At 50.8% G+C, this 12,295-nt stretch overlaps 3 protein-coding genes across 3 annotated transcripts; all 3 read left to right on the top strand.

Moving 5' to 3' along the window:
* Positions 1 to 1,923: 1,923 nt before the first annotated feature.
* On the top strand, positions 1,924 to 2,621 carry BJX68DRAFT_269394 (uncharacterized protein; the record flags this gene model as incomplete). The annotated part of the gene is made up of 2 exons (XM_071046328.1): positions 1,924 to 2,130; positions 2,202 to 2,621. The coding sequence occupies 2 exons, from the start codon at positions 1,924 to 1,926 to the stop codon at positions 2,619 to 2,621; spliced, it is 627 nt and encodes a 208-aa protein (XP_070896324.1).
* A 1,022-nt stretch (positions 2,622 to 3,643) lies between these two features.
* Positions 3,644 to 8,108, top strand: BJX68DRAFT_256969 (uncharacterized protein; the record flags this gene model as incomplete). Its single annotated transcript, XM_071043263.1, has 3 exons — positions 3,644 to 4,595; positions 4,651 to 5,244; positions 5,305 to 8,108. 3 exons carry the CDS (start codon positions 3,644 to 3,646, stop codon positions 8,106 to 8,108), a joined length of 4,350 nt encoding a protein of 1,449 aa, XP_070896323.1.
* A 2,494-nt stretch (positions 8,109 to 10,602) lies between these two features.
* On the top strand, positions 10,603 to 11,976 carry BJX68DRAFT_269392 (uncharacterized protein; the record flags this gene model as incomplete). Its single annotated transcript, XM_071046327.1, has 1 exon — positions 10,603 to 11,976. The coding sequence occupies one exon, from the start codon at positions 10,603 to 10,605 to the stop codon at positions 11,974 to 11,976; it is 1,374 nt and encodes a 457-aa protein (XP_070896322.1).
* Positions 11,977 to 12,295: the final 319 nt, after the last annotated feature.

Below are 12,295 nucleotides of genomic sequence, written 5' to 3'. Positions count from 1 at the left end.
AATAATCCATCTTGAGGTTGTTTCATCAGGTTCACGGGGCGCTATGTATCGCACAGAATATGATCGATAGATCAGTCGATTCCGTGCCATGCAGGGTGGAAACGGGTACTCTAGGATGTATAAAGTATATATTTTCTGGCGCTCATGATGATAGCAGACCCCTTCCACTACAGGGCTGCATCTCCCTGTATATATCAAGAAAACAGCCCAGGCGGATCCTGAGTATAAATCCTCTGACATTGATTTCCAGGCGCTGGACAGCAATACCGCTTGCGCTGGAGTGCTTCAAGCCACACAGCATCCCGGGTGTTGGGCTCGTCGACCATCTCAAAATCGAATTTTAAGATTTAATTGGCGACGTCGATGTTGCCCACCATTTCGACGGGGTACTGCCGACGGAACCACTTGTACCAGTTCTGTTGGGAGACTCTCGTTAGCACTCAGCAGACGGTCTGAAAGCTGGGAGTCGGTTGGCTCTATTGCTCTCAGTAATCCGCGCAAACGCTTGGCGCTCCCAGTCTTGCTCACTGGGATTTGCCCCTGCGCCACAGGAGCGGCCCATGGGAGCACCTGCGAACCCTGATCAGATAGACGCACTCATACAGTAAAGAAGAGAATAAGGTGCAGGAAAAAAAAAAGAGGAGATCATTTGGATGGGGGAACAAAGCTGAACTCTAGAATGTGCGGTTCGTTGTCACAATGGGTGCCTCAGGCGGCCCCGACAGGAGACCGTGCGACCGCCGCTTGGGATCCAACCTCATTTGGCTTAACCTCTTTTGGCTAGATCCTGAATAATTCTTTTATAGTCACTATCTATAGATATCCCCTGGAATCGCTGGTCTTCCTGATCCCCAGCGATTCGTTTCTGGATCAATTAACATACAACTTCTCCTTCCTCTTTCGTACATCCTTCGTAGCCTGACGTCTCGTTACTTGCAAGGACATCGCCGCGGGTGAAGACCGAGTGGCAGCTGCCACTGATCCGACCTCGCCCCTTATATACGAATAGTTCTGACTACCGTAAATTATTTTATACTAAAGATCTTGGTTATTAAAGAAAGCAAGCAAGGGTAGTAGTAGTATAGTAGTAGGGTCATGTTTCTTAATTTCTTAATATATGATTCTCCATGTTCTAAGGATGTTGCCTGGCTGGTACTAACGTGTAGGCGCTGGCCTGAGACTGCAATTCAGACCATGTACTTTGGTAGAATTGTAGATATTCCTTGACACTGGTTCCCGTTTCACGCATGATGGAGATGCAACTGTAGGTTATTTGCTTTGTCTGGTGAGGGAAGATCATCCTTGTTCTGGCTTACGAGTAACTAACTAGTGAATTATGGAGAGAGCGGGGTGGTACGAGTCATCCACCTGTTTGGACTCGCCTTGATCCCCGGACCGGCCAAGCCCCTTTCCCTCCATTCTTTTCCTTTCACACGGTCAATAAAAGGAGCGAGTAGCCCACATCAAGGTTGTGGATGATGCCGCATACTCAGGGAATTTTAATTTTTTTTTTTTTTCTTTTGCTCTGGTCAAGATGAACAGAAACGTGTAACGGCCGATCGGCTCGCTTAAGTCAGGATTTGATGGATCATGGCTTGCCATCGCCAAAGTGCGTCTTCAGCTGCGTAATAGGTCAATCGGTAGGGTATTGCTTTTTTCTCTTCGCCCAACCAGAACTCGGTGCGTTACATCTCATCGAGCAAACGCATGGGAGGTTCGTGATTGGGCCTTTCCTTGCATGGCCTCTGCCAAAGCGTGAGACTGCAGGCAGTGAAGATTATCATTAAGACCCGTTGTGTCCGTCTAATGCCTGGAAATGTGGTTATAAAGCACCTAGCAGACTGCTCCGGATGTCAGGAGGGATAAAACCTGTTTCAGCATTTATCCCAATAAGCTCAACTTGCAGCCACAACGACGAAAGCCATGGAGGAAGAAGTCTACGCTGATGTCCTACTCAGCCTTAATCTCTGCTCTGTGGTTGACTTTAATGGTTCCCAGTATGCCTCATATCGGACCGCTAGTGACATGGAAAGACATCTCGCTATTGACAATTATTATCTCCATCACGCTCACGAAGCTGATCCCACCGCACAAACCCGTCCGTCACTCCACATCCAGACTCAGGGGAATGTAGGATGCAATCCGGCGTTTCATTATGTTCCTCATGATTCTGCCCGGTTCCCAACTGACTGAAGTACTAGCACACAATCTTCCGTATCGACTCCACGGGAGTCCTACAGCAGTTTACAGGCACATCTCTAGAGACCTGCCGGCCGGTAAAGATCGAAGAATGCAGCCTTTCCATCGCGTCCGGAGGCAGGCTGGCAGGCCTCCAAACCGACGACTCCACGTTTGTCCTTATCTTCGAAAACAGCGCTGGCCACCTTGAAAGCGTCCGGCTTCAACAGGGGAGGCTCAATCGTCTTCCAACCTTTCCTGTCGACAGGGAACCCGACAGTGCTTTCATCGCCGTGAACGAAACATATGACACCTTCAAAGTCTATTATCAGCACAGAGACAAGCATATTCATTGTTTGGTGGCCGATACCGGGAGCGGTCGTTGGAATGCTGGTGGGTTTTGGTTGATCATCCCTGCCAGTGGCTCTGGAAAAGTCCTCTGATGATCGTACTAGACACTTCCCTGACCAACTCTCATCTGGACTCGACCGCATTCAATCTATTATTCATTTCCTATGGAAACGGCAATTTTGTCGTATATGCGCCCGATATCGCTTCTGACAACGTCAGGCACCCGGATATGATGAAACGACTGGTCGAAATTGGTCCAAATGGGGAGCGGATCGAATGGGAGCGACCGTGTATCAGAGAGTTGCCATGGGACGAAAACTCGGGCAGCAGGGTGATGACAATGCCAATCTCATTCAACCCGACTTTGAAACCAAGACAGTCAGGGGTAACGGGTGCGACAGTCAGGCCAAGCTAGGTCTCTTGGGGTTTGTCCAAGAAGAATATATAACGACAAAGTTCCTTCCCAAATCTTTTGTCTTCCATTTGTGAGAGAACTTAGGCTACGTACTCAGAGCGAGCAGAACTTTAGCAGCATCTTTACGGTTTTCCAAATCACTCCTGTCTCAAACTAAGAAGCCATCCTCGCAATAGACGGTGGATGGGCAAGAAATGTGCAACCCCCGCCTCACTTGACGGTATGCAGCTGTTGCCCGGGTACCCAAATGGTTGGTCGAGCTCAGCCTGACGGCCTGCAGGTAGTTCTCGTTCTGGCAATATGGGGATGATAAAGGTTCCTGTAGTAGCCGCTGAAAAAAAAAAAAAAAGAAAAGAAAGAAAAAGGCAATCGACCCGGCGCCCGGCGCTCATGCATGTCAGCCATGTACAGGCCAATGGGGCACGAACGTGTAGCGCTGAGGTTGGCGATCATGCAGAGCGTCCTGTGCACCACTTCAAGACGATGATGAGTCCAATTCAGGACTCGCCACTGGGCTTATTGCGCCGCGAAGCGAAACTGCCTTCAGCTGCGTGAGCTGTGCTTTTAGCGAGTGCCGAGTGGTCTGTCGATCAGAAGTGCAAAACCTCCTACTCGGTCCCCGCAAATAACCAACTTGAACAGCCCAGAAGAACTTGACAAAGGAAAAGATCAGTGCCTAGGAGCGCAGATATGGGAAGAATGTTTGCCACAAACAAGCGACGTGAAGACTACACGGTGGGTTGGGTGAGCGCACTGCCTCTGGAGATGGCTGCTGCGGTCGCTATGCTGGACGAGCGACACGATCCTTTGCAATCAGTCGCCGGGGACGACAACGTTTACCAGCTCGGGCAGATGTGCGGCCATAACGTTGTTATCGTGTGCTTGCCCTCGGGCGTCTACGGCACCACCTCGGCGGCTGCGGTCGCGTCCAACATGCGCAGGTCGTTCCCGAACATCGTGTACGGCTTGATGGTGGGAATTGCTGGCGGAGCTCCACAAAAAGGAGTTGATATTCGGTTGGGAGATATTGTGGTCGGTCATCCCACAGGCACAGAAGGCGGCGTCGTGCAATATGACTATGGGAAGATTTTGTCAGGGGGGAAAGCGCAACGTACCGGGATGTTGAACAAGCCGCCACCGCGTCTACTGACGGCTGTCGCGACTCTGAGGGCAAAGCATGCGCAGGGGGAGAGCCAGGTTCAAACATTCCTGGAGGACCTCATTGTAAGAAACCCGACTATGACTCGATTTAGTCACCCGGGACCTGCCAAGGATAGGCTTTTTAAGCCAACGTACGAACATACAGGCGCATCAGCAACCTGTTCCGAATGTAAGCAAGATGAACTGGTTGTGCGACACGAGCGGCCTCTCCACCACCCAGCGGTCGTCCATTACGGCTTGATTGCATCGGGGAATCGAGTTATCAAGGATGGTCCTACCAGAGACAAGCTGGCTGAGGATTTAGGGGTTTATTGTTTTGAAATGGAAGCTGCGGGGCTGGTGGACCACTTTCCTTGCCTGACAATCCGTGGGATCTGTGACTATTGTGATTCTCACAAGAACAAGGAATGGCAAGAACACGCAGCCGCAGCCGCAGCGGCATACGCAAAAGACCTTTTATCCGTTCTGCCCGACACAATACACGCGCATGGTACGTTGCTCCTTTGTACGGCTATGTGAGATGAACATTAACGTGCCACTTTCAGATGCTGAGTTCAAGGTCAACTTTGACTTGGGAACTGTACCGGTCATTGCCAAATTCGTGGGGCGCAGAAAGGATCTGGAAAAATTATGGTCGCTGCTACAGCCCCAAAGTCCGAGTTGGAGAAAGGTCGTTATTATGCATGGACTAGGCGGCATCGGGAAGACGCAACTGGCGCTTCACTTTGCTCGGACGCACAAGGAGGACTATACCGCGATATTTTGGCTTGATGCGAAGGATAAGGAAACCCTATCCCAATCATTCGCAACGACCGTTCGGCCACGGTGCCCTGGACTCCCGGCGAGAGATTATCCCACGACTGATGAAGAAATAAAAGAGCATGCGTTGGAGGCACAGACGTGGCTCGCGAAAGAAGGCAACTCCCGGTGGTTGCTTGTACTTGACGGGGTTGAGGAGAAGGACAGCGGCTACAACGTACAAGATTTCTTCCCTCGGGCGGATCACGGCGCAATCCTTCTCTGCACCCGAGCCTCCAATATGAGAACCTTGGGAGCCGAGTTTCGGCTGGGTAAGCTGGAGAATGATGATTCATTACGAATCCTGGCTGGGACATCTGACCTGGGCATTGAAAGCAAAGGTGGGATCATCTATGACACCCTTACATACGCTGATCCAGCTAACAAAGGATCACATCCAGACTCATACTCGGAGTTGGTAGAGCTCTCCCGCCGCCTCGATGGCCTTCCATTGGCGTTGGTTCTTGCCAGGTCCTACATGGAAGAGACTGGCACCAGCCCACATGACTATCTGGAGATGTACTCCCAGTCGTGGCGCGATCTTCAGGAAAAGACAGAATGGATACAAGATTGTTCGAGTGGAAACTTGATGACAACATGGAAACTCGCTCTCGATGAGATCCAGCAGAAAGAGCCTTCAGCAGCTTGTCTATTTCTGCTCCTATCCTGCTATAACCACAACGACATATGGTACGAGCTTTTGCAAAATGGGCAGCGTGCCGATCAAGACATTCCGTCTTGGCTTAAAGATATTTCATCAAGCCGCTTCGAATTTGCTCGATGCATGAAGGCGCTTCTGCAATTCTCCCTTGTCGAATCGAGTGATGCGGGAAATAGCTACTCACTGCACCCTGTGGTACATGATTGGTGCAGGGATTACTTACTCCAGAAGAGCGAGATTTCGCTTGTGTCCATCGCGCTCGTTTCTGTTGGCTTCTCTGTCCCAGCCGATAATGACGCCAGTACCTGGGCTCTGCAGAAGCGATTGCTACCTCATGCCGATCAGCTCTTCCGGCTGCTTGATGGAAAGTCCGGAATGGCTCTGTCATCTATGACTCTCACTGCAACTCGCCAAATAGGGAATCTCTACCTCTACTGTGGCAAGTATGATCAGGCCGAATGTATGTACAAGAAAGCTCTCGACGGGTACGCAACAGTTGGCGCATCTGACTCCTCTGCCTTGAATGCACTTGACAACCTAGGGTTGGTGTATTCCGCGCAAGGGAGGTTTTCGGATGCAGAAGCAGCCCACTTTGAGGTTCTACGACAAAGGGAGGAGGAACTGGGGCCCAATAACCCGTCCACTCTTACTACGATCCATCATTTAGGCGCGCTATATGCAGCACAGGGCAAGCTGGAAGAAGCCATCGCCAAGTTTCTGCAGGCATTAGACGGGAGGAGGAGGGTACTGGGCGTGAGCCATACCTCCACCATGGATACCATGAATAAGCTGGCGAACGTTTATCTAGATTTGGGCAACTTGCTGAAGGCACAGGAACTCTATGAAAACGTCCTAAGCAGTTACTCCCCCCGTGGCCTTCATTCAAGCCTCGCAATCACTGACACGATGAATAACCTTGGGCTAGTATATCTGAAACAGGGAGACTTTGCCAAGGCTGAAAAAAGATACCTAAAAATCCTCGAGGATTTGGAACAGCTGGCCCCCGACCACTCAGCAACCTTTAATGCCATTGACAATCTGGGGCTTCTTTATTCTAACCAGGGAAAATATGAAGAAGCAGAAAAGAAGTTCCTATACTCTTTAGCAGGCCGGCAGCGATCACTGGGCACGAATCATGCGTCTGTATTCCGGACTATGGACATGCTAGGGACTGTGTACATGATGCAGGGTCGATTAGGGGATGCTGAAAGAACATACTCCAAGGCACTGGAAGGGGCAAGGGAACTGTCTGGACTCTATCCTACACTTTCGCTGGATTTTGTGAACAACTTGGGGAACTTGCACTTTACTCTAGGAAAGTACGGCGATGCTGAAGGGTGCTTTCTCGAAGCGAAGAATGGGTATGAACGAGTGGCTGGCCGCAATCATACTTCAACTCTTGATGTTGTTGTGAATTTAGGCATTGTCTATAGAGCACAGGGCAAGTACAGGGAGGCGGAGTCAATGTACACCAGAGCTGCGGACGGTTACAGAGCTACGTCTTCTTCTACGCCAACGTCAACCATTGACGTAATGAACAACCTCGGTATTTTGCACTTTGAACAGGGGAGGTTTTTCGAAGCGGAAAAGACTTTACGCCAGGCTACAAGTACCGCCAGGCACTTGTTGGGCCGTGATCACCCTTCTACCCTTGAGACACTCCACAATCTCGGCTTTGCCCTCATCCATCAGGGGAAGTTCGAAGAAGCCGATGAGAGGCTTTCTGCCGCGTTGGAGGGAAGAAGGAGGACTGTAGGGTACGATCATCAATTCACTCTGGATACATTAAACAACATGGGCTGTCTCCGGAGACACCAAGGGCGATTTTCCGAAGCGGAGGAGATGCACCAGACGTCTCTTCAGGGGCTCACACAAGCCCTTGGCCCGGACCATACTTTGCCTCTTGAGGCGACTCATAATCTCGGAGTTCTATACTATCAGATGGGCAGAATGCAGGACGCGGCAAGAATGTGTCGAGAGGCACTATCGGGACTAGAACATACCCTGGGTCCCAGTCACATCAGTACGATGGAATCCCTTCTTTGCCTGGCAAATGTGCTTCGTGAGCAGGGTGACATAGAAGGGGCAACGCAGAGCTATACACGGGTCATAACAACCGTGGAAGAGACATTAGCTCCCAACCACCCTTTTATATCCCGCGCACTAGGTGAATATGCGAAACTCTTGGGCCAGGAGGGGAAGATTGATGAGGCGGAGCGAGTATATACCAATGCTCTACGGGGCTTAGAGCTGTCTCTTGGCTCAGAGCATATATACGCGATTCGAATCGAGGCTCGAATGGCAGAACTCTATGAAACGCGTGGAAATCTGAAGAGAGCCAAAACAGCCTATTCCAGGGCGCACCAGGCTTACAGGCGTGCCCTCGGGCCAGACCACAAAGATACGATGGATATGGCGGATAGGGTGAACTTCCTTTCGACACGGATCTCTCAGGTGCAATATCAGAATGTGGTTGTGCTCGCGTCCATACCGATTCTAATCACCATTGCGGTGTGGGTTGGTCGGGCGTTACGGAGACGTTAGTCTAATGGAACCATGATTGACAACATTCCTCTATACGTTCATGATCTTGATCCTGTTCTCCCTGGCCCTGCCCTGCCTGATCTTGCCTTCCTTGTCCTGAATCTTCGTCCTTATTATTTGCCCCTAACACTACGAAACATAAATAAAAGGAGTACTATTAGCAAAAGTACCTTGCGTGTCGCATCCCGCGTCTAACAAAGAAGCCTGCAGGCTAACTAAGGCTATAAAGGATTTCATCTACTTATAAAGGGTTAATTCTAACCTTTAGTATTAATCTACTACTTGATCCTTATTCTTAGAATAAGACTATTATAACAAGCTATCTACCTTTATTACTACCTCTTACACTACTTGCAAACCTCAGAAAGGCCAAGGACGTTTATACCTATAATATTGCAATTAGGCAGCCTGTTTTTATAAGTATCCCCTAACCATGTCTATCATGCTTATTAAAAAAGAATATATATTGGATATTATATAATAGTCTTAGATCAAGCTTCAGGTGGAAGAGATACTAAGCACCCACCAATAGAACCACGAGGCCCTGATCACCAAAATAGGCTAGCGAATCGCAAGCGAAGACTAAAAGATCCCACTGGCTGGCCTACGAAGCTTTTTGAACACGTACGCATGGCGTAATCCCCGTCCCTGCGGATATACCGCGCCCTGTTCAATTCGCTCACTTGGTCTTTACCAGCAGCCGACGTCAAAGGCATACACACCTCTCCTCTCGTATTAGGAGGTACCGTTACACTAAAATCAAAGGTGCCGTTAGGTGCCCGGGACCACTCACTGCGCGGCTCCCCAGCATGTACGTCTACGTGCAACCTGCCGAGGGAAAGGTGCTAGACTGCGAAGAGGCCGGATACTCCGATGTCTTTTCGGTGTTCGTCGAGAATGCCGATTTTGCGTACGTTATGTGGCGGTACATGGCCGAGGGGTTGCATGAGGGATGGTTCAGCGGGCATCCTTATGAGGTGGTGGCTGCGGGGTTGGAGGGGGTGGACATTGCCCTGAAGAATCTCAAAGCCGGCAGGGTGTCTGCGGTGAAAAAGATTGTTTGCATTGAGGAGACACCGGGGCTCTAGAGTTCTCCTGGGTGTGCCGAATATATAGATGGCAAAGTATCTAATCTAAAGGCAGGTATGGTAATTTGATTCTATATCCCGGGTCAAACGCTCAATATGTTGTCTCGGAAAATACAATAAAGCCGGGATGGATTTTATCACCTCCGGAATTGGTCGTAGGAACGCGATGCGGAGTTCTGGTACCAAGCCAAGCGCAAGAATCGCAATGATGCACCGAACGAACAATCCGTCCGTCTGGAGGCCCTCATCTGCGCGTTCAAACCCACGAGTGAACGATACCGCTTTGGCGGCGAATTCAATTTCGGTCCCACGCAACGAGGCCACTGAGATTGCAACCTCGGGGACTCAACCAATCCCGACCATTGGCTCAGGCCGGGTGCCTCATGACTGGGTGTGCGTAGGCTGGCCGCTGTATGGTCGCAGAGATTCACCGTCGCGTACCTCTGATAACTCTACAACACCTTCGCATGTCGCACAGGAACTATCGAAGAAAAGTGTTTTCGGTCCGACCAGTGGTAGCTCGATGTCTGTAAATGACACGCATCATTGTCCGGCATGGAATAGTTTCATCGACGACTGTAATCAGCGCAGCTGCTCACACAGCGCCCGGTATTGAAGTAGGCCACGTCTCAGCCTTTACTCCCGGTTTCCCGGCCAAAGTGAGTATACCGGATCTTCGCGAGATGCAAGGACCTTGAGCCCATCCGACGTCCAAATCACCACGAGTCCTGTACTAAAGTAGTCAACTTCAGGGTCCGGCATGGTACATCTCGATCTGTTCCGGGCCGGCAGTTGACTGGGTCTCACACTATGTCGGTGTGCCGGACTTTTCAGTCATGGAAAGACGGCTCACGATGGAGGCCATGGGCAAATACAATCAAGAACCAGCGCGCCAGGAGAGGGCTCCCGAGCCATACTTTGCAACGGCTTGCGCATGGAAAACAGGTATGTTGTTACACCGACACTGCGACTGATAGACTTGGTTCGAACATTCTTGTAGCATCCTTGGACGAGGATGGAATTCGGGCGAGGGTCGTTTCGTGATGATTCGACCGGGGAAAATCCAGGCAATGCATCATTTCGGACTTTCGGCTACTCCCCGGTTTCTCTCCATGAAAGCCGACTTGGAGTCGAGCAGAAGGCCCGACTAGCCTGTGGCCCACTCACTCCTGCCAGAGTCTGGAGGCCTCCTGCACCCCACACTCTACCCCCGCACACGTCGGCTTCTCCTCCTCGCGGATGGTCATGATCCCGTGGGGTTTGCACCGGAATGCCGTTGCAGGTTAACATTGCAGATAGGATGATCTCAAAATCTGCAGGGCATTAAATACAGGTACAGGTACATGTCCAGGACTTGTAGAAGTTCCAAAAGAAATTCGCAATTCGCATACTCTCCACCCAGCAAAATGAAACGCTTGTGCTTTCTCTCCCTCGTCGCCGCTTCGGCTGCCTCGATCAGCATCAGCGATCCGTCGGACGTGATCCCAGAATCCGACTGGGCGGCCGACAACGCGATCATGGCAAACTACAGTGTAGCCGTGGAGTACATCCAGAGAATCGCCCAGGTGGGGCCCTACATGGTCTCTGGGAAGAAAAAGACATTTCAGCATACGACGCTGAAAACCGACAAGAACGACACCAGCGTCCTGGTCGCCACCAAGGGTGCTGACGTCTCCGTGCAGAACACCGACATCATCAAGTTTGGATATTACAGCAATCTTATCCAGTCGAGCTTCTACGGCGTGAACGCGGCCGTTCTCGTTGCCAATAACAGCCGCATCCACCTCTCCGACGTGAATATCACCACTCACAATGGTGCAGCAAATGTGTTCGCTTATGGCACTGACACAGTGGCCTACATCGACAACGCCTGGCTTTATAGTTCCGGTCCAACATCCCACGCCCTGTACGCTGCCGGGAACGGAACCGTACACGGGAAGAATATCCACACCTTCTCTGGCGGCAACCGCTGCTCTGCATTCTCCGGCGATACCCCTGCGGGGTACGTCTATGTCGAGGATTCAATTGCCCACACGACCGGGATTGGATCGGCCATTGGGTTCGCAGTCAAGCATCTCAATTTTACGAATGTGATCGGATATGCTGAGCAAGCTCCCGTGTTATTCACCATCGGAGAGGGCGAGGCAGTAGCTACGAACTGTGATCTCACCGGAGGTCTTCTCGGCGGAGCAGTAACCTTCTCCATCTCCAAGGATACCCAGGCGTATCCCTTCGAGTTGACACTCGTCAACACCAAGCTCAAAGTCCTCGGCGATGGGCCCGGTCTCTGGTACGGTTCGGTCTACGCAAACACCTACGTGCAGAGCAGCCAGATTCTCGCCGAGTCCGGCATCCTGGCTGTAGCCAATTTCTCAACCATCACCGAGGCGTTCAACTTCTACACTGGCTACGAGACTTCCGGGAACATCGTAGCCACCGCCGATAGCCGCGTGTATGTTGAAGAAAGCGCGCTATCCGGCGATCTGGTTGCATACAATGGGAGCACTCTGGGATTCTCGTTCAAGGAGCACTCCTACTGGAGTGGAAGAGCGTACATCGGATACGGTGACGCGGAGCTTGGTGTTTCTTTGGACAAAACGAGCATTTGGAATGTAACCGGGAATACTGCGTTGAAAAACTTTACCAATGCGGACACGTCGTTTTCCAACGTCAAGAGCAATGGCTTTTCCATCACCTACGACCGGCACGCACCGGCCAACAAGGCATTGAAGGGGAAGACCATTAAACTCGCCGGAGGTGGAACCGTATCACCAGTTTAGCTTTCTGCAGCATCGGGACTGTCAAATATTTATTTTATTCTAGCTGGACCCCATCGTTTGGCGAGCGAAATGTATGTATATCGAGCAGGGCTTTTGCTCTCCGTCGAATTATCTCATTTATGCTCTTTCGTGGAGGACGATTCTTCTCTTCTTGGTGAGTGTAACAGGTGCACTCATTCTATTCGAGTATGCCTATTCATGCAATATTGAATCCAACATAGTCACATCAAGTGCAAATCATGTAGTCGCATTCAGAGACTGTAGCTCTTGGAGATGTTTCTCTCTAGGGGTTCGAAAAAGGCATTCTCAGTTTTGCGGC

Source organism: Aspergillus pseudodeflectus, assembly GCF_044049435.1.
Source record: "Aspergillus pseudodeflectus strain CBS 756.74 chromosome Unknown BJX68scaffold_39, whole genome shotgun sequence".
Lineage (NCBI taxonomy): Eukaryota > Fungi > Ascomycota > Eurotiomycetes > Eurotiales > Aspergillaceae > Aspergillus > Aspergillus pseudodeflectus.
Note: the sequence above shows the minus strand (reverse complement) of the source record. Positions and strands in the feature narration are given on the sequence as shown.